The following is a 20,694-nucleotide window of genomic DNA, read 5'->3' on the forward strand; positions in this document are numbered from 1 at the left end:
CATCCAAAAAAATACTGAAAATAAATTTCAAGACCGAAAAAAAATTTTGACCTTCCAAAAAAATTTCTTTTGGACTGACCAAAACTGAACGACAAAAAATCAAAAAATATTTTTCAGACCGACCAATGTAAAAAACAATTTTTGTCTTTTTTTTTTTTCCTAAATAATTTTTTTCTGGTTGGTCTAAAAAAATGTTTTTTTTTGGTCAGTCAGTCTAAATATCCTTTTTTAGTTCGTCTACAAAAACAATATTTTTTATTCTGTCAGCCGGTCTAAAACCTTTTTTTTTTCATACAGTACAACCCCCGACTTTTTGTTGTCTCTACAAAAAAATCTTTGGAAGGTCTAAATAATTTGTCTTAAAAATATGTTTGGTCTAAACAATTTTTTATGTGGTCGGTCTTAAAATTTTTTTAATTTGGTTGGTCAATCTGAAAAAAAATTCTTTTGGATGGTACAAAAGATTGGTTGGTCTAAAAAATTCTGGTTGTCGGTTTGTCTAAAAAACTTGATTTTCAGTAAGTCGTTCTGTCAAAAAAAGTTTTTTGGTCATTGGGTCCAAAAAAATGTTTTTTCTGGTCAGTCTAAAAAAAGTTTTTAGACCAACCAGAAAGTTTTTTTTGTCTCAAAAATTTTTTCTGCGTTCGATTGGTCTAGAAAAATTGGTTCATTGGTCTAAAAAATTTTTGTGTTGGTTGCTCTAAAAAAATTTTCGGGGTTGCTCAAAAACTTTTTGACGGTCCAAAAAAAATTTTTTTGGTCTAAAAAATCATTTGCATCGGTCAGTCTAAAAAAAAGTTTTTTGCCAGTGGGCCTTGAAAAAAGTTTTTTTTTAGGTCAGCCGGTCTAAAAAAAGTTTTTTTTTGGTGTCAAATTTTTTCTTTTCGGTCTGTCAGTCTAAAAAGTCATTTAATAAAAATGTTCTTTTTCCGACCGGCCTAAAGAAAATTTTATGGTCAGTACAAAAAAAATCTTTTTCAGGTTAAAAAGTTTTTTGGTTTAAAAAAATCAGCTCTTGGAATGTTTTATTTTGGCATTTTTCCGGGACTGTTCAGGGGGCCATGCAAAATGTGGAGGCGGGCCGCTACCGGCACGCGGGCCTTAGTTTGGGACCACTGCGTTACCATTAACCGCTTGCAAACGAGACAACGGAAACACAAACTGCATTTAATGGCCAGACAAACTTTATTATCACCTACAAAAAATCGACTTGAAGGCACAGAGAGGAAGGCACTAAGTGTGGTACGGTACGTCCACAGCCGCGTCACCCGGATTACAAAAGCTGATCAGATCCATTTAAAATCAATCGCGTCAAATATAGAACATAAATTTCACAAAAAGATTTGAGTAATCATACAAATCGAGTAACACGTGGGATTCCTCGCGAGTAACAGCATCAAACGGATACTCGTGTTCCGTCGTTCACCTGAGAAGAGCGCTGTGAGAAGAGTCGCCCGGCTGAAGTCATGTAAACACATCGGAAAAATAATTTATACACTCTTTGGACAAAATAAACAAAAACCCACAAAAGAAACCCGCTAACAACAAAGTTTACCTTAAATAAAAACAGGAAGTTTTGACCCAGAAGACGTCATGATTCGACAACTTGATCCCGATGTACTAAAGACTTAAAAACGAACACAAAACGAGGAAGAAACCAAAAAGCCACTTTTACAGTAAATGAACGCAACTCTCATGTCGCCACAGTGGAATGGAGAAAACAGAACGGCTTCACACAGGAATGACGCTCACGATTAAACGAAAAGGAATCCATAAAATCCATTGTGCCATGATTTAATTCCGACAAGTAGCAGCTAAGAGCTAATGCTAATGCTAATCGTCAGGAAAAGCATCAGCAAGAACCAAAAAAAAAAAAAACCACAATGGGAGGTAGTTGGGAAGAACAGCTGGCATCAGGAATACAGCAGAACGGTTCCTGAGGTGAAGGCGAGAGGCGGCGACTAAACACCTGGAACGACCAACAGGAAGTGACCTTTTGGAGGGAGGTGAGCGTGTGATGGAGGCCGGAGAAGTGAGACAAGGTGAACGCTGTGGCTGTTTGTTTCGTGTGCGTGTCTCCAGAAAGACGGGAGGGGTTTGATTGGAAGGGGAGGAGCAAAGGCATCCGGACCTGTGGGCTAGTGCTAGTGTATGTGGCACGTGTGCAGTCATGGGGGGGAGTGGGGGTGTCAGTAAAGGCGTCAGAACGAGATCGTCTACCTGTACAGGCATGATTGTCAAGGCAAGAAACAGTAGTGCTTTAAGGGGGAGGAAGACAAGCAACGGTGCCAAGTCGGTTCAGGTGTACAGGTGAGACCGGAGGGGGCGGGGCAAACAGGTCAGACCTGAAGGAATGTCGGTAAGTTTAAAGATTACATTAACAAAAAAAAAAAAGGAAGATCTGAGTAACAGGAAGTCTCGGGTCCGGCGCCGCTGCTGATGGGAAAACGTTTGAAGCTCCGCTTCTCGTCTCCCCAGGAAGGAGGCGGCCGAGGAGCGCCTGCTGCCGTTGTGTCCCTCCTCGTCGTCAGATCCGGCTCGTCAATCGGCGGTGCTTCCTCGTAGATTCTCAGTTTTGCGAAGCTGCATGGAAGGGGGGGGGGTTGGGGGCAGAGAAGGGGGTGGGGGCAGTGGAGCACGTTAGAATGAGGGTCACCAAACAGGTTCAGTGAGGAGCATCGTTTGTTTCTCTTCAAGTCGCCGCTCAAACCGTTTTTATCAAACCCTTGTTTGTCTTGGTGGGGGTGGGGGGGATAAAGGCATCGCTTTCGGATTCTATGCCGCCCCCACCCCCCCATCTGAGGCTGAGGAAAGTTAATCTACACGCTGCAGCCCCCGTCCTGTACGGTCCAGCCGTGAACCCCCACTGACCCCCGACTTCGCCTCTAACGGCGAACAGACCTGGGGAGACGTTTCAGGTCGCTCAGCAGTGTAAACAAAGCGCCGGCGTTCTCCTGGCGGCGCGTCATTGGCTGATGAAAACCAATCAGGAGGAAGTCAAACCAAAACCACTGATTTAACTAAAATAAAACTAAATTAAAACCCGGGATCCGACCCCCCCCCCCCCTGCGCTCACCTCATCCAGGTCCTTCTTCGTCTCGTCCTCCATCCTCCGGATGTCGTCCATCGTCAGGTCCACCCACTTGTCGATGGAGCAGAACAGCTGGCGGTGGAAGTTGGTGAAGAGACGCTTCTCTTGCTGGGGGGGGGGAAGAGGAGGGGTCAGGATGGAATGGGGTCCGAACCGACCAATGACGGACAAGCGTTGTCCGTGAAACGATAGCGTCATGAAGAACGGTGCGTCCATTATACGAACACAACCGCCTCCGAGAGGTTGTTTACAAGGCTTTATTTATTAAATTTCAACCTGTAATTTCCATTTGATGTCCTTTAAATGTCATTACTACCCTAAATATTAAAGTAATGTTATTACTACTCTGAATACTACAGTTTTATTCCCTCAGACTGACCAGAAATGATTACAGGACATTAAAATAACCCATAATAATAAAATCCTGTAGTACCGTAATGTAACTAACATCTTTCCCTGCTGGATTCATTTTCTCCTGGGGGGGTGTACAGACTAAGCTAAACTCGAATCCACTGAGGTATTCCACCACACTGACGCGAATGACGCGCTGATGTCACTTCCTGCTCATTTTAAGTCAGACACGCCCCTTTATGTTGGATTATTCTGATTTCTTTTAAGTTTCTCAGTTAATCCACCAATAGTTAACATTAACTAGCAAAACATTCAGCGTTAGCATCCGTTAATGCTTCCAGGCAGACACCTGAGCTGGCGGTTCCTACATCCTTTAGTTCCTACAGGAGGACGACCTGAAAACTAGGGCTGCCACGATTAGTCGACTAGTCACAATTATGTCGACTATTAAAATTTTCGATAACTAATTTAATAGTCGACGCGTGTTGTTTTTTTTTTAATCTTTGTTTTTCTCTCAAAACTGCTGCGGCACCTCCACGGCCGCGCCTGCCTTTCTGTCCTTGACACACCTGCGCAGTAGAGGTAATCGGGGCCAGCCGTGATGTCACTGGAAGTTATACCAGAGGGGCTCTGGTGTCATGGCTACCCGGCGGCACCGGACCTCAAAAGTGTGGGAGCATTTTACGAAAACAAAACAAGTGTGCAATGCAATATCTGCAAGACAGAAGTTGCCTTCCACGGCTGCACAACTGCGATGTTCGAGCACCTGAAAAGGAAGCAGGTTGTGGCAACGATGAAGAGGGACCGTCGTCTTGGTAAGCTAACTGGGTAGTTAGCGGCTAATATTAGCGTAAACAGAGAGCTAACTTACTACTAACTCAATTGTAAACGTTAACATTAGCGATGACGATTTGATTCATTAGCCGCCTTTAGCACACATATTTCATGTGTTTTCTGTAACGCTACAACAGTGATGTGTTTGAATAGGAAATGTGGTAATGCTAATGTTTTCTAACGTTATGTTTCAGTGCTAAAAAGTAGGTTCTACTTCAATCATCTTGTCTTTATTTTTAGTTAGCATATGCCTTAAACACTTAAAGCTGAAAAGTATTGATGGTTATACAAGAGCAGCTTCATGCTGGTGCGATAAGCTGTATGTTTTACATTCAATTTACGTATGATCCGATTAGTCGACTAATCGAAAAAATAATCGGTGATTAGTCGACTATCAAAATAATCGTTTGTGGCAGCCCTACTGACAACATTAAAACATATAATAAAATAAATAAAAACAAGAGGGAGATGCGTGTTGAAGATGTGTGAACGTAGCGATGCTGCTCCCGCAGGGGTTGTGGCAGAAATTGGAACTACAGGACAATATTCAGATATGGCGGTGCACGTTTGCTCGCAAGTCAAGGCCTCACTGTATTTAAACACATTTAAATAAACATGTGGCCCATTGTGACCCTGCCTGAACCCGAAACCAACTTCTAGAACCCAGACTAACACTGTGTGGCGTTCGGCAGTGCCGACACGCGCTCTGACCTGCTGGATGAAGCCCTCCACTACCGACTGCATCCCAAACCACTTGAAGTCAGCAGTGACCAGCTTGTAGGCACACATCCTTGGCCAGTCAGGGTTCGCAGCCAGTTCTTCCTGTTGGGGGGGGGTCAGCAGAGGAACAGGAAGTAGGCGGTTAAGAATGTGAGTTGACAAACTTTCCAACGGTAGCAGGATTGTTCTGATCGCTGCGTGAATCACTGATTCTTCGGGATGGGAGTGTTTTGGAAACGCGCTGAAATAATTATCAACATGAAGACGCGCCGCACGCCGATAAAAGCGCCCTGATCTACAACACGCTTTCTAAATCCATCCGCTGCCTGCACTCTGCCTCCCTCTGAAGAAAAGCAGAATTGGATGGTATAGGGGGGTATGGTGGGGGGGGATGGGGGTTTGGGGCAGAGCAAAGTGGATAAACTCCAGATGAAGGGACAATTTCTTCGGCGGCGCCCTGACAGCGACACCGTTCCTGACAGGCGTTCCTTTGTGGCCGCAGACAGCAGATAAAACGGCGCTCACGCAGAGTTCTATCAAACGGATGAGCCTTCATCTAAAAGAGGCCTTCCCGCCCCCCCGTCTGGAGCGGGAGACATCTCGGTGTCGCCGTGTGGCCCCGCTCTGACTCCAGCCTTACCTTCCAGTTGGGCCCCAGGGGTCCCCTTCCGGTCTTGGTGGACTTGAACAGGGTGGGGTCCTCCTCGGGCTTGTAGTCCTGCAGGAGACCAGGTTCCAGAATGAACACACGTCTATCAGAAACACAAGTCCGACACGAATGCACTCCTCCTCCACCCCCCCAGGGGGCGCCAGCACTCCGATCACATGACAAACACGACGACGTCGACTCCATGAAGCCGGCAGGAGGGAAAGAAACACAAATAAATGAAGGGGCTTTCAGATTATCGAAGCTCCGGGGCCCCGATGTTTTAAATAAATCATCATGCGCCTGCAGCTAAAACCCCGTTTTCAGGGCTATCGGACAACAGACGGGCGCCAAACGTGTGGAAGGAGATGGAAACACACACACACACACAATCATCGGGCTGTTTTAACACTGAGCGCTCCATCACTGTAACAATACACTGCAGCACTAATGAGCTCTGTGAATCAATATGCCGCGCCAGATGAACAGGAACCACTCCTCAAGTGGAAGCGTGTGCGCGTTGTGGCACACGCGCGTGTTGTCTGGTTTGCGCCGTACGCGGCGCAGCGAGCCTTAATTACGCTAACAAACTCATCCGTGCTGGCGGTGCGCTGCAGGCCCCGAAGCCACGCCTGAGGCTGAGGGCTGATGGGGTCCTCAGACAGAACACACTCCTCCAGCAAGGCAAACAGCTCCGCCTCGCTAACCAACTGCCGCAAATAACTGCATACACACACCAACCGGGCACCGTCTCACACACACACACGCACGAACCGAGCGGCGGAGAAATGAGGCAACGGGGTGTCAAATAACGGCAATAATGTGCAACGTCTTCAAAGTAGATTTCAGAGATTCCGTACGGAGACTTAAAAAAAACTCATATTGGCAATCCCAAGATTCTCAATCGGCGCTCGCGATGCTGATGTGTAATGGAAATTTGGATTGTGTGTGTCCTGATTTGACTCTCATCATGTCACTACTGAGAACATGCTTCAAAACCTCTCCATGCAACTGCTGGGCTAAGTCACATCTTAGTTTGTTTGGACAGAGGTCCCAGCAGGTCACAGCCCATTAAACCAGATGCTGAAGACCTAGTATCCATCTCAAAGGAGAGCAGATGGAGAGGAGATGGAGACCTGCTTTCAGTCAACATAGCTTTTTACCTTCCAAGGTGTAAGATGTTTTACGGGTGCGTGAAAGCCCCTAAATTGCATTCCCAGGAGTAGTGAAAACACAACGACATTTCAATGTGTAAGGTCGCGTAATAAAAATGTATTACGGGTGCGTGAAAGCCTCCTACACGGGGTAACGAAAAGATAGTGATGTTTTTCCTCAGCTGTGGGGTACCACCGAAGGGAGGGGTGCCTGCGAGCTGGAACTGGCCATTCCTGCTCGCATGCAGGCCTTGCTTCTTCAAAGGTATAAAAGGTGAAGAGTTTCATACTCCAGTCAGAGTCAGCAGCGGGTTACCTACGGACACCCAGCCTGGTTGATGCTACTCTGCCTGGGTTGTGGGCTCTCCATCCCTGTGTCAAGGCAAGAGGCAAAGCATATTTGGAATGCCACCATATATTGCCTTAGCTCAACCAAACATCTGTTTGTTTATTGCTATGCTCTGTGGGGAATGAAACTACAAGTTTATTCTAGCATCATAGAATTGTTTGTTTGCATTGCTATGCGCTGCGGGGACTAAACGACACATTTAGTCTAGCATCATAGAGGTCTTTTGACTTATTGCTTGTTTGTTTGTCCTTATTGTTTGTTTGTACTTCTATGTTCTGCATGGACTAAATTACGCATTATATTCTAGCATCATAGGAGTCTTGTTGATTAATGGTGTGAGTTTTCTGAGTACCCACCTCCGTGGACCTGCATGAAAATATTTCTCAAAACATGATGTCAAACGGAGACCAGAAGTTACGTAATTCACGTTTATCAAAACCGTCTCACGAGATTTCCTGTCAAAAAAAAAAAAAAAAAGGTGGAAAATATGGCTGAAATATTGGTAGATTAGTCATTTCTTCAGATGTAAATTAATCTGGCATAAATCAAACGCTGCTATCTAATTCAAGTAATTTGTCCGAATAGAAGTCACGCAGTTTTAGAATCCATTCACCAGTAAGTGTGTTACTCTTCTCAGATTAGTCAAATATATCTCAGGTGTTAACTAACTCAAAATCTGGGAACTTCCTGTCTGCAAAGAAAGTGTTTTAAAAAAACCAGATCATAAAAAAGACGACAGAGGAGTTAAGTCCGTTTAAACATCACCGCTCCAAACTGAAGTGAGGTCTGTTCAGCCTGTAATGACCAGGTTTGTCCACAGGAAGGCGCCCAAACAGTTTACTCACACGATCAGAAACTTGTTTTCTGTCTGCGATGTCAATGGGGACAACAGTTACATTCTTCCACTTGTCTTCGTCCAGTTTGTGCACCTGAACAAACCAACAAAAAAAACATTGGGGGGGGGCGGGTCTGATACTTGAACCTGATGTTTTAACAGGATACGTGCTTCACTCCTGAAGGAGCAGACAAACTCACGTTTTCTTCATTTCCAAGGTCTGGTTTGTGCCACGTTTCAATAGTGATGCGGAACTCTTTTATGTTTTCATTCTAGAAAGAATGACGGCACAGAAGAAGAGGAAGGGAAAAGAACTTGGTTAAAGGAATACTGATGATCTCAGAAACTTGATGAAGCAGAAGCGTTCCAGGCTACCTACCGTCACCTCTGGATCGAGTTCGGACATGCAAAAAAAAAAAAAAAGAGAAAAACATTTACACCAACGGAAATTATTTTTTATAAAAGGTCAGAGTGCAGCTGTATTTAACTCAATGCTTGTCTGTGGATGTCAGTTATGTTTTTTCAACGTGGAGGGCTGGCAGAGTTTGTCAGTGAAAATCAGGATTCTAATCATGGAATTTAGCGTCATGATGACTGATCCGGTTAAGGAACAGAGGATGAATCAGAGGAAGACGGTGAAGTTTGCGAATACTGTCGCTCTGAGCGACAAAAGTCTGGAGCATCGGAGACATCTAGATCCGTTGCTACAAAGCGCTGGCAGCCAGGGAGTTAAACGGTATGAGGAGGGGGACTCACCAGTTTTGCAGTAGGGGTAGTCGTTCCAGGCCTTTTCATGGAATGTGAAGTAAGAGTCCTTGGTTATCCTCCTAATAAACCGTGGGATCTTACTGTAGGGGTTATATGGGGAGATAAGCAGAGTTAAGTGGAGAGAGGGCGACACACCACCTCAGTTATCAGAGGTTCGATAGGAAACATATCCTGCAGGTGTACAACAAAGATTAGACAACACTGCCACCACCTGGTAGGACAGAGGCAGTACAGTCACAGAAAAATGGGGAAATAACACCTACTTCTGAACGTAGTAGACTTTGTGAGTAAACTGTCCTTTCCCATCTTCGCAAGGCCTATTATCCAGAACCTCAATGCCATCACCTCCACCCGTCTCATTTTTACTGGCTTCAGCCACAGAGTACAGCTGTCCAATTTGATACTACCCCAAAAAAACAAAAAAAGTCACTTTTAATAGGCTCTTGGATACATAAGAACAAGAAACAGCATGTTATTCCATTTCATATGAAACACTTTTAGAGGCTTGAAAAGGTCTAGGTATGAAGTTTTATACAGATTTATCTGGAGCTGTCCGGTCAGGTTCCAACCCTGGGGCTGGAAAGTAAAGCTAACTTACAGCTCTGCATCTAATGACGACACTGTCACTGATTCCACAGACACAGCAGACCCATCAACACACTGATGTCACTAACAGACTGCAGACTTACATAACCAGCCAAGAAACATTCTTTCAGGGCTTGTCACGTGTCACAGGAGCGAGGGCTTTTAATCGTCAACCAGCAGGAACAAACTAGACGACCTGTTTTCTTTTCTAACTTTATGTAGTTTCATGAACAGAAACTGGTGAATGTTTCATCAGACGGAGCTTTAACGACAAACCTTTAGGCTCACAGGGAACTGCCACTTTAACTTGTACATACAGTACAAACAATGGAAACAATGCGATAGAAGTGCTTTCATTACTCGCCGCCTGTAATCTTTGTAATGATGAGGTAATTATTCTAATGAAAGGTGCACAAAGGAGATGTGATTGAACTTCTGTTAACTGATAAGGCGCAGAAAGAAAGATCTGAATGGGATGCAACTATTTAAACCAACAGACCTTTAAAAACACTCAGTTGCGTGTTCATAAAAGGAACCCGGAGCATCCAAACAAGATAATACTATTCATGCAATGACAAACTGTGATAAATAAAGATGCTTAAACTGGTGATTTACCTCTTCAACACTGCAGGGCAAAACCACACGGCTGCAAAAAAGAAGAAACCGGCATTTAGATTCATGGAAGATGCACAATATGCAGGAAATAAAACGAAACAAAACTCAAAGGAAACAGTCCCAGAGGATTGTGATGGTGAGACTGTGCTGATTGGGGAGGGACGCTAACCATCACATCTGGTGATGGGAATTAAAAAAATGTCGCTGGATGGTGACGTCACCACCTATCTAGTGGCATTATGGAGCGGGGGGGGGGGAAAAACAGGTGATGAAGTCTCATACCTGAAGAATGCTATGACCTGGAATGACGTCACTGTGAAAGCACGAACATGTAACGATGTCTCAACAATGGAGGCGCTAACCTTTAATGACTCAAAACGTAAAATAAGTTTTAATCTGGCGCTTGTTTTTAAAAGTGTGTCGCGTCTCAACGGAAACAAACTTTCCATTAAGTTTAAATAAAGTTTTTAAATCTCGAGTTCGAATGCCAGATGACCAAAGAAAATTCTACCTTTGACGTCACTGCGTGACGGAATATTACTTATAATGGGTTTAATTAGCATCTGTGGGGGTAGCTAGCTGCTAGCTTTACCGCCACACAGGTAACCCACCGCTGCTAGCAGGGAGGCTAGCTGAAGTAGCTTCAACAGTGACTCCACCTGTTAACCGACGTGTCTTTGATGCTACCCATTCGTCTTCCACGACTAAGCCACATTTTTTTTGGCTTAAAGTTGTTTATTTGTGAGTTCGGGAACTACAGTGTGTGAAACGTAGACAACAAGGTGAGTAATGTGTTGTCTAGACAGCAGCTAGTTAGCAAGAATGTGGTAGAATCTGTCAAACCCCGGAGGCCGGAGATGTTCGTTAATCCCGCCCTACTTCCTTCCTTGTGTGTTTGACAGACAGAAAAGTTTTCAACTCTCTCTAAACACCGAAAAAACTGCTGCACCTCAACCAATCTTTGTTCCACGTCACGGTGGCGAACATTTCACAGGAAAAAAACAACAGTTCAGACCATAAACATTTCACTTACTACTCCTTAACGATCATCGTCGCGTCTTTCCGCTCCTGTCAATGCCCGGCAGCGACTGATTACCGCTGACGTCTACAGATGAAAACGATGCTCGGCCCCTCCCACCACAAAGGGGATTTACAGGATACACACCCGGAAGTAGCGATCTGTATGCACCAATGAGATGTCGTTCTGGTGTTTATAGCCCGCCCACTGCACGTACGATTGGACGAGTGGCACAGGTTAAACACAGAGTTGTCGTGCGATGTGGTCACGCCTACTAAGCAGCTATTGGTTGTTTAGCAGGATTACGTGATGACGTATGGATCGTGTCTCAATGAGTCAATCATTATAATTCTATACAGTGAGTATTTATATATTATTTATAATATATAAAATACTCAGTGAGAATTAATTTTTAAACTATTCATCCTAAATGGAAAAAATTACATTCCAAAATGATTTAACTGTAAACCACACAATAATTCAAATGGAAATAAAACATTACAATTAAACTTTACAGAATTATGAACACCAAAACAAAAAAAGACAGCTGTATAAAGCTCTAAACACTTCCTTTCCTTTAGACATTAAATTACTTTTCTTTTTTGTTTGAAGATTTAAGAATGATGTTAAAGTGAAGCAAGAAACAACAACATGGAATAAAACATGGATCTTATGAAAGAAACATAAGCATGGCAAATGGGTGCAAGTCCAAAGGCTTTTCTGTTCATATCACAGGGCTACGAGTTTGAGGGTGGTGAGACATGCAGTTTCATTTCTTACTCCAATAAAAAGCATCGGGTGCGGTTACTTAAAATAATCAATGGCACACCTGTTGGAGTGGTTCAGATGTTCACCTCTGACAAGGAAGTTAGAGACCAGTTTGGTTTGTTTTGTCCTTTTGTTAACACGTTTGCATGAGGATTAAGTGACAGGATTCAACTTGTGGAAAAGATGTGCCAAGGAAGAACTTTGAATATGGATAAAATTGCGTCCAATCCACTTTTTTAATTACAAATTTTATTTAGTTTTTTGTTGTTGTTGTTTTACTTTTGTCAGTTACTGTATGTTCAAACTGCTTGATAGATTAGCATGAAACTGAGGGAAGGAATAGGCATTATCCCATTCAGGGAAAAACGGAATTTTTCAGTGAATCCAGAAAACAGTTGCATTAATGGTCTCTTTTTTTTAACATTCTGAAAAAAAATATCTCAAAAAGAATGTTGTCTATTGTTTATAATCACCACCACATCAATGGAAGCTATTTTCCCTTCTCACATAAATGTACAATTCTACAACCATATAAAAGTTAGGAATGCAAGAAATCAAACATGATGGGTTTTTTTTATTGAAACAGCTTACTGATAAATGACAGATGGTTGTCATGGAACCTTCATGTTTAATCTCAAAAAATCATGGGCTAAAAAGTCATACATGGAACTTAACATTGAATAGCAAGAGAATCCATGCTTCAGAGCAGACACTCAATTCACAAAGAAATCAGGCAAAATGCCCCTTTGATTTCAATAAAAAATATTAAATCTTTTTTTTCCACTCTATCCATCTTTACATGGTACAGGTTTGCTCACTTTTTAATAATATAAAAACGCTTAATACTGATTGTGAAACACTGGAATTAATTTACAAAACATAATAATAATTATTATAATATTAATAACAATAACAAACAATAATAACAATAACCATTAAATTTAAAAACAACCCAAAAAAATTAGAATGGAGGAAATCAGTCATAGCTGTTGTATCTTGGCCCACGCAAACAGCAAAAACAGTTCTTTTGGGGGGGGGGGTACCAAATGGCATTTACATCTACCTGACACACAGTTACACACTAACACAGTATCAGGTCGTTGAGTATGTCTCATTGCCATTTACAGTGTTATGGGCACAAAGACAAGACGCTGTCTACAACCTTCATGTGCCTTTGCAGAGTGACAGTCGCTGACCAATCAAATCCTTTTCACTGATGGACGAAAAGTGGTCCTGAAAAGTGCCCAACTCCTCCATCTCACCGGATAGTCAATAATCAATTGAAGTATAGGACCATTTTAAATGTCTCAGCATTTAGAAGAGGGGAAAAATCTTCCCGGCGACAGGAACTTGTATCCATTGCCAGCAGGTAGTCGGATAGAACGAGCACCAGGGCTACTGCTTGTGGAAATAGTCGGTGAAGGGGCCCCTTTTCTGGGGTTGGAGCAATGATGTCCATTGGAAGAGTTCTTGCTGCTCCTGTCTAGTGACTGCAGTCCCAGCTCCCGTAGCTCCAGACTGTCTTGCGCGTCATTGGGGGAGCAACGACGTGGGGAGAGGTTCAGAAGGCTCAGTACATCCCTACTGGCTGAAGCGAGGGGTCCGGGAGCACCGTGGATGGCTTTGACAGGACCTAGATGCTGCTGATGCTGGGCTGCAGCGTTAGCCCAAAAGGTCTTCAGATTGTGGATAGCCTGGACTTTTTCATCAATGACTCCTCGTCTTAGTCTGTCCAAGTCTGGGGTGTCCGCTGATGTAGAGCAGGCAGAGCCGGTAGAAGAGTAGGACAGGGCGGGGGAAGGAGCACTACCAGCTGGGGACTGGTGACCGGAACTGGGGGACACATTACTTGGGGAACGGGAGATGTGGCCACTATATGGAGAGCTTGGGTACTTTAATTTGAACTGTGCATGACTGTCCAGGGTCGGCGAAGGATGGCTGCCCTCCTTTTGAGAAGATTCAGAGACAGCAGGGCTGTTGTAGCCAGAGCTTACCTTCTGCAGCGAAGAGGAACGAGATGGAGGTTTGGGTCTTGGGGAGGACTGAGCTCGGCCGCTGGCGCTGCTGTTGGGACGGCTGAACGCACTTGTTTCGGAGGAGCGGAAGGCGTGGCTCTGAGTTGAGGTACCTCCAACCGTTCCACCCTCCGCCCCGGCCCGCTGGAGACTGCCCACAGCCCGTAGATGGCTCTGAGTCTCCTCCAGAATCTTCTGGGCCAACTCCTGAGGATCCAGCGGGACGGTTTTGTCTTCCTGAGACTTGACAGTGCTGTCTGTCTCAGTGCTGGACTGGTCGGATTCGCCTGTATCTGAGCTGCTCACCTTACCCACCTTCTGGAAAGGTGAATTGGGGCTGGGTACTAGACACGTTTTGACGGGGGATGTGGGCGTGCTGACACTTCCTCTTGAAGACACAGACACACTGTAACCTCTGCCTGCTCCTGAGCTGGACCCACCGATGACCCCTCTGCCCCCACGGTGGTGGCGCTGGCTGTGGCCCGGTGGCAGTGGGAGAGAGTCACAGTGACTTCCCAGCGGTTCGCTGCTGATGATAGAAAATCCCTCATATTCTTCCTCATCCCCCCGGATTCCCGCCATAGCAGCAGCCGCCCCGTGAGGAGAGGAGCGACTGCGGGGAACGTGAGGGTGTTTGTGCACAGAATAATGTGCCGTGGCCCCACCGCGTTGCCGATGACCGAGGAAATCACAGTCTGACTTGGAGGCGAAGCTCATGGACGAGGCTACAGAGCTGAGGCTATAAACAGAGATTGCATCTGATGCCTGATTGTCCAGGCAAGGTGGAGAGAAGGGGAGGCTGGAGTATCCCATGGGCAACGGGTTGGACACCGACTGGGCGGAAGCCAGAGACTCCAGGGAAGATGAGCTGTCCAGGCTGAGACGCTTGGGCAGCTCCGTGGAGTCTGACGAAAGACAAGACAGAACGTTTAAATGCACTTATAAAGGCGGTATAAAAACCAAAATGAATTGAAGAAAACTTTATACATACCAAAGAGCGCCAGCAGAGACTGGAGAGCAAAGTGCAAGGTGCGGCGGTTGGCTAGCTTGCCCGTCTTCAGCACCACTTCTTCTTGGCCAACTTCACATAAGTCGAAACCTGCGCCAACCCAAAAGAACAGCCGTAAGTTAAAGATTTATAACTCGGCAGTCAGTGGTAGCATCCTGAGAAGTCACTTCAACACCACAGAGATGCACTGATGCATTCTGGGTGGGAAGTTGGACTTAGCATTTCACTCACCAAGAGCAGCCAGAAATTCATGGCACCCTGGGAGTCTCCATAGCTGCACGCTAATGGACACCTGAATGGGCAGGAGAGAGAAATCCTGTTCTTTTTCTCCTGTCTGGAATTGGACTAGCACCTGGTGGAGCTGGAGAGGAAGACGGACAGGACAAACTAATCAGTACGAGGGGTTACTAATCTAATCGAGAAAACACTAATCTATTAACAATTAGTTGTGATGGTTAGAGCCACTATAAACATTTTTATGCAACATGATTTTGTTTGACTGAATGTTTGAGCCCAGAGAACCGGAACACCTGGAGGTAAGCCGGGCTCAGAGGGTCTAAGGTTTGTGGGACCTGCCCTGAAACGTATTTGCCTGTTTTGTTTGGGGATTACTTGGCTTGACACAGAGACCCTTTTGTCAAACTGTGCAAGATATATTCACTAGAGCCGCACCTTATACCTTCCCTTCACATGATTACCAGAGACTCGTTTCACATGACCCATAATGGACCGAGGCCTGTAAATGTTTAAACACTCAAAACCTGACAGCAATGGAAATATTATGAAACAGAACGAACGGCAAGTGTTTGTTCAGCTGTATATTATACATGCAAACACTGATCAGCTTGGAAAACCACAAAACTTCTAACTGGATGAAGCTCCTACAGAAGCAGAAGGTTCTACAAAAGGAGAAGGTTCTACAGAGAGATAAGGTTCTACAGAAGGAGAAAGTTCTAGAGTAGGAAAGGGGTCTACAGAAAGTTTAGAGCATAAATATGAAGATGAATAGAGGACCAGGATGGAATGCGATGTCCTAAGGCACACTTACCATCGCCACCATGTTTTTAACAGCCTTCAGGCGGCACGTTAGGGGCAGGGGAGAAAGAATAAGCTTTTAATTGCATGCAAAGGCCATTCACAAAGGGTACAAAGGTCCACAACAAGTAGAACAGCAACAAGAAACAGAAACATTTCATACATCATAAGAGTCTGATGCAATCAGCAGCAAAGATTACCTTGAACATGCTTCGTGTTTTGTTCTCTGAAAGTGTTATTAGCAGTAATGAGGCAAGAAACCTGCTAATCACCAGCTAACTGTAAGCATGTGATAGTCACATGCTACGCAGAAATAGGGATAAAGCTCTGCAGAGTAAAACTAATGCTCTGGTGTCACGAGCTGGGGTGAAAAACAATGACTGTACATGGAGGGCTAACCTGATTTACGGTATTTTAATGCAGATTACATGTGTTAGCGTGTGTTAGCATCCACACCTGACGTAACAAAGTCATGCAGTGACCTATCACGGATATTCTGTTCTAGCGATAACCTCATGGTACAAAGTCGTCTGTAAGTTTCACAGAATAAGAGAGGGATTGCCTCGCTTTCTCTTAATGTAAAACAACAATTATGGAATTTGCCATTTGAGACAAAGAGCAATTTCTATGTGGCGCATTAGATTTAATAAGCTGACAGAATTTGCTCAAAGCTAAAGGGGCCTACCCGGTTGATGAGCTGCTCTCCTGCCTCTGAAGCCGTAATGAGTTTGCACAAAGCCTGGAGAGCTGGTGGCGGCAGACCTGAGGGATGGGATCAAAAGAAGTTCTTCATTATTCATGCACCAGGCACAGTCTTTATACCCCAAACCAAGCAGCTCCTTGAATTAACGGGTGATATACGGAGTGATACGGAACGTGACAAACACAAAGGACCAAAGGTGTTGTGCGTGGTTAGGATATATAAAATAAAAGCACACAAAATACACAACTATTAACACAGAACATGTTCTTATCTATCCGTGACGTAGAGCTGGTTTCAGTTGCGTACCGAGGAGAGATTGTAAGGTGGTGCTGCACTGCTGGAGCCTGTCTCCTGGATCAGCGGTGGGGAAGAAGACAGCAGCGGGGATACCTGGGCCGGCCGAGTCAAGACGGAAGCCCACGGCTGTCAGCAAGGCCTGCCAGCCGGGGACCCCCCCCACTTTGTTCTCCACGCTTTGCTGGGATGTGTACATGGAGTTCCTCTGGCCATTCTGTATCCTCTGAAGAGACTTCTCCACCTGCAGAGAACAGGAGAGATGGAGCATCAGTATTTGGTGTGAATGTGAAGTAATTCATGTGTGTGTGTGTGTGTGTGTGTGTGTGTGTGTGTGTGTGTGTGTGTGTGTGTGTGTGTGTGTGTGTGTGTGTGTTCACATCTCACCAGGTGAAGTAAAACTCTAAGTGCATCACGTGCTCGATCCGGATACTGAAGAATCTCCGCCAGGGCTTGGCCAATGAGGGAAGAGGGGCTGTTTAGCTTTACGTCATTGCCAATCAGCATATATCCTGGGCAAAACAATAGAAAGAGCTCCATTACAAAGTTGTCCTTTTATAAATTAAGGGATGCAGGATTATCAAAACGGTGGACAACATCTCTTACCTGCCCAGTTGGAGGGGTGTGAATACTGCTTGCTGCTTTGGACGGTCTTCATGGCGTCCGCCAGGGCGGCGCTAGCCTTGGTCCCGTTGAGCAGGGCAGTGTAGAAGGCATGGACAAAGACTTTGGAGGCCGCCACGGGGACAGGCCACAAGGACACGAGCGTACACTGAGCCCCGGCAGCCAGGAAGGCCCGGGTTAATCCCACAACACCGTCTGCTGTTACCTTGCTGCTGGACTCTTGGTATGATCTGTAGACACAGCAACACACACAAGCAAAACATTAGCATTCAATTGTCTCATGTTGGGTTGTGCTATCTCATTCTTGTAACTTGTATCTCTAAGCAAGTTATTTGATGCCATTTTTAAGAAGAGTCACCAAATTACTGCCAATAATTTCAAAGAATAGCATAAAATATCACCTTAACTAGCCAACATACCCCAACACTACCAGCTTCAGAGGCAACCTCAGGTCCAGGATGTCGGCGGCGGTGAGCAGGAACTCCTGGAGAGGCGGACTGTCACAGATGCTCTCGGCGTCGCTGCTGTCATCCTGCATTTGGAGCGACTCTGGGATGGTGTAACTGCTTCCAATAGAACTCTTCCTGCCCCGGCCACTGCTGCCTCTCCTCCCTCCTGCGCCTCTGCCCACTGTTCCCACGCTAGCACCTGCTCCTCCGGGCCCGCCCTCGGGGTTCGGTGTGAGCACCAAAGCTGCCAATTTCCAGGAAATGTGGGTGGCAAAGTGGGCGCACTCAGCCTGTGTGAGGGCGCTCATCACCCTTTCCTTGGTGGCGACAGCTCCAGCCAGAGGTTGACAGCCCAGCAGCTCCGCCACCATGTGGGCCTCCTCCTCTGCAGAAGGCATGGGTCCCCAGAGCCAGCGATCCATCACAGGAGAGGGCAATCTGGGGTTCCCTACAACCGCCGCCATGGAGATGCCGCCACAAGGAGCTGGTCCAGGGCGCCGGGAGTGAACCTAGGAGCACAGCAGAGCTATTACAGCCCTACATTCTACAGTGGTAAGCTAATGTGTGGTCATAAAAGTAACTTTCAAACAGAAGAGGGGTGTTATTTTTCAGCAATGCACCTTTGTACTTGATCCGAGGCCATGGATGGAAGGAACCGCGATGAGGCTGAAGCGCTCATAGAGGTATTCATTGGAAGAGCTTCCTTTGAGTAGGGCAAAGGGGATGAGATATAATTCTCCTTCCAACACCATCACCAGTTGTCGGTGTCGGCCAACCGGCCCGCTGGAGTGCATCAGTCCCTGTCGGACAAAAGGATTTTCAGGACGACGCATGAATATAAAACTCTTCAACACCAGCAGACAGGTGACGACCTTTCCAAACACAACTCACCCCCTCCATCGGTGCAATGAGCAAATCGTAAAGTGCTCTGAGCGGAGGCTTTCCGAGGTTGCTAGAGCGACGAGGCAGGGAAGAGCTACCATCTTTGGCGGGCGACATGCTGTTACTGAACAGACTGGTCATACTTTGGCAACTCCTGAAGAAACACAACAGAAAATAACACTGCTTTCATTTTGTACGTCGCACTTTGACACCACAGATCCAGGACTACTTCGTGCGGTCATCCATTTACAACGTAAATACATCCACAATCTAAGACTGTTTCATTCTTCAAGCTACCAAATGACCTCTCCTTCTCTAGAATGACACTGAGAATTCGTCCCCAGGAGTCAATACCAGTATCAGGTCTTATCACGGATTATATTTATCCAACAGAAGTCCTTCAGAAACTGGTTGCTTTTGTAACTTGAGAGTCAAACACAGGGTTTACCTAAAGTCTCTCCTAAACTCCTGTGTTCTATTGGTTATGGATGAGGCTAAAGTATCAACTAAGTAGTACTGAAACAGCTCCAGGCAAATGTTACCCTCACTTGATCCTTTTGGTACCAAATCTAGAAAAAAGACTTTGCAGTGTTCATTGGCTTTCACTAAGTTCCATGTGAATCTGTGGAGGCAGGCTGAACTCGACCTCCATGATGGATCCCGACAAGCATTATTAAACTCCACTAGGTGGCAGTGTTATACCGTGCAGCTTGCAGATGCACCAGGTAACACCACCAGGGGTTCCTCCTAGCCTGACAGGAACCTTTCTCAACACAGGATTAAAAAAAAGATGGCAATTTATACTCTGAGTGCCTAAAACGAAGAAAGATGCGGCAACAACCCCGTGAGTTTGCGGCATCTGCTCTTCTGTGTGACGGGAGTAACAACTCCGACTTTGCCACACAGAATGCTGAGAACCCTGATAATGGTCGCCATTGGGTTTGAAGCCCTTGGTGCTGTAGGCGACTCTGGCTTTATGGGTAGACTTGTCACTCCTCTCCATCTGTCTGAGCAGCCAGAGTTTCTTCAGGGGCCCCAGCCAACAGACATCTATCCTGCCCCTCTGGTTGCCCCGGGCCACTGGCTTCCCTCCAGCCTTCTTACACTCCGTCCTTCTCTCTCTCTCTCTCGGGCTCTGGCATGAGCCGCCACGGGAAAGCAAACAATCGTTTGTCAGCCTGACAGGAAGAATGAAACAGCGGGCGGGGGGATAAACCAGGAGCAGGTGAGTGTCAAGTGGAAGAGGGATGCCGGGAGAAGACGAGAATAAACGGGGTGAGGGTGGAGGTAAAGACGGCGTTTAGTGGTCGCCTAATTACCCAACGTACACACTTGTGCGTGAACACAAAGGAGGACATGTTGGCCTCCGAAAGACACTCGGCCTATTCTCTAGCCATGATACAGATCATTGTTTCAGCCAGGGGCCCCTCGGCACGCGACGATGAAGCGCTCCTTCACAGCTTCATCCACACCCTCAAACAATAGCTTTACGCAATCATTGTGTACAAAAAACCTATTTAATTAGCGCCAGAGAGGATTAGCTTCCCCGGCGACGATAAGATCTCCGCGTTAGAAGCAGACAATCAAAACGATTTCCCTCCGAGAAGGACAGGTCTTTTAACGCTCCCTAGATCCTTCTTGTACCTTTTTAAAAAAAATGTTTTCAATTGTATTTTTGAGGAAAAAGCCCAGTCGTCATATCAGGAGAGAAAATATTAGAAGACGTCAAAGCGAGCCTTGGAAAATGACACCAGACCCCAAGATGCTTCTTCATTTTCTCCTCCTTCAACAAAGTGATGGCCGATCGCTCCAACGCTTTAGAATTCAGATTTTTTTTTTGTTGAGGCCCAAAAGAATGAGGGGATTATTACCGGCAGTCCATTAAAGGGGCTTAATGAGCAACGAGACTCAATTAAAGCTGGAATTACCCTCTCATCACGGAGGAGCTG

At 45.6% G+C, this 20,694-nt stretch overlaps 2 protein-coding genes across 5 annotated transcripts in view; both read right to left on the minus strand.

Annotated features, from left to right (window-relative positions):
* Nucleotides 1-1,162: 1,162 nt before the first annotated feature.
* On the minus strand, nucleotides 1,163-11,086 carry LOC137592527 (phosphatidylinositol transfer protein beta isoform-like). The gene is made up of 11 exons (XM_068310788.1): nucleotides 10,982-11,086; nucleotides 9,949-9,979; nucleotides 9,012-9,151; nucleotides 8,737-8,828; nucleotides 8,360-8,367; nucleotides 8,181-8,252; nucleotides 7,991-8,074; nucleotides 5,637-5,714; nucleotides 4,988-5,098; nucleotides 3,077-3,199; nucleotides 1,163-2,583 (listed from the first exon to the last, which is right to left on the minus strand). Exons 1-11 carry the CDS (start codon nucleotides 10,996-10,998, stop codon nucleotides 2,542-2,544), a joined length of 798 nt encoding a protein of 265 aa, XP_068166889.1. The 5' UTR covers nucleotides 10,999-11,086; the 3' UTR covers nucleotides 1,163-2,541.
* A 941-nt stretch (nucleotides 11,087-12,027) lies between these two features.
* The window catches only part of LOC137592314 (tetratricopeptide repeat protein 28-like), a 143,514-nt gene continuing 134,847 nt past the window's right edge, over nucleotides 12,028-20,694 (minus strand). For 3 of the 4 annotated variants that reach the window (XM_068310397.1, XM_068310396.1, XM_068310399.1), the window contains 11 exons: nucleotides 18,755-18,899; nucleotides 18,484-18,663; nucleotides 17,834-18,372; nucleotides 17,397-17,644; nucleotides 17,178-17,302; nucleotides 16,803-17,034; nucleotides 16,479-16,555; nucleotides 15,807-15,830; nucleotides 14,990-15,119; nucleotides 14,741-14,848; nucleotides 12,028-14,654 (listed from right to left, as the gene is read on the minus strand). In XM_068310397.1, coding sequence (XP_068166498.1) covers nucleotides 13,042-14,654; nucleotides 14,741-14,848; nucleotides 14,990-15,119; nucleotides 15,807-15,830; nucleotides 16,479-16,555; nucleotides 16,803-17,034; nucleotides 17,178-17,302; nucleotides 17,397-17,644; nucleotides 17,834-18,372; nucleotides 18,484-18,663; nucleotides 18,755-18,899 — 3,421 coding nt within the window. In that variant the 3' untranslated portion in view covers nucleotides 12,028-13,041. The remainder of the gene's footprint in view (nucleotides 14,655-14,740; nucleotides 14,849-14,989; nucleotides 15,120-15,806; nucleotides 15,831-16,478; nucleotides 16,556-16,802; nucleotides 17,035-17,177; nucleotides 17,303-17,396; nucleotides 17,645-17,833; nucleotides 18,373-18,483; nucleotides 18,664-18,754; nucleotides 18,900-20,694) is intronic. The other variant, XM_068310398.1, reaches the window with a different exon arrangement.

This window comes from Antennarius striatus, chromosome 3 (assembly GCF_040054535.1).
Source record: "Antennarius striatus isolate MH-2024 chromosome 3, ASM4005453v1, whole genome shotgun sequence".
In the NCBI taxonomy this organism is placed as follows: domain Eukaryota; kingdom Metazoa; phylum Chordata; class Actinopteri; order Lophiiformes; family Antennariidae; genus Antennarius; species Antennarius striatus.

Bases quoted from the DNA above. Each gene is read 5' to 3' on its own strand.
- LOC137592527 (XM_068310788.1), bottom strand. The intron at 9,152-9,948 runs GTAAATCACCAG...TTTTTGGGGTAG, and splicing joins TGCCCTGCAGTGTTGAAGAG to TATCAAATTGGACAGCTGTA. The intron at 5,715-7,990 runs GTGAGTAAACTG...GGTCTCCTGCAG, and splicing joins GAAAACAAGTTTCTGATCGT to GACTACAAGCCCGAGGAGGA.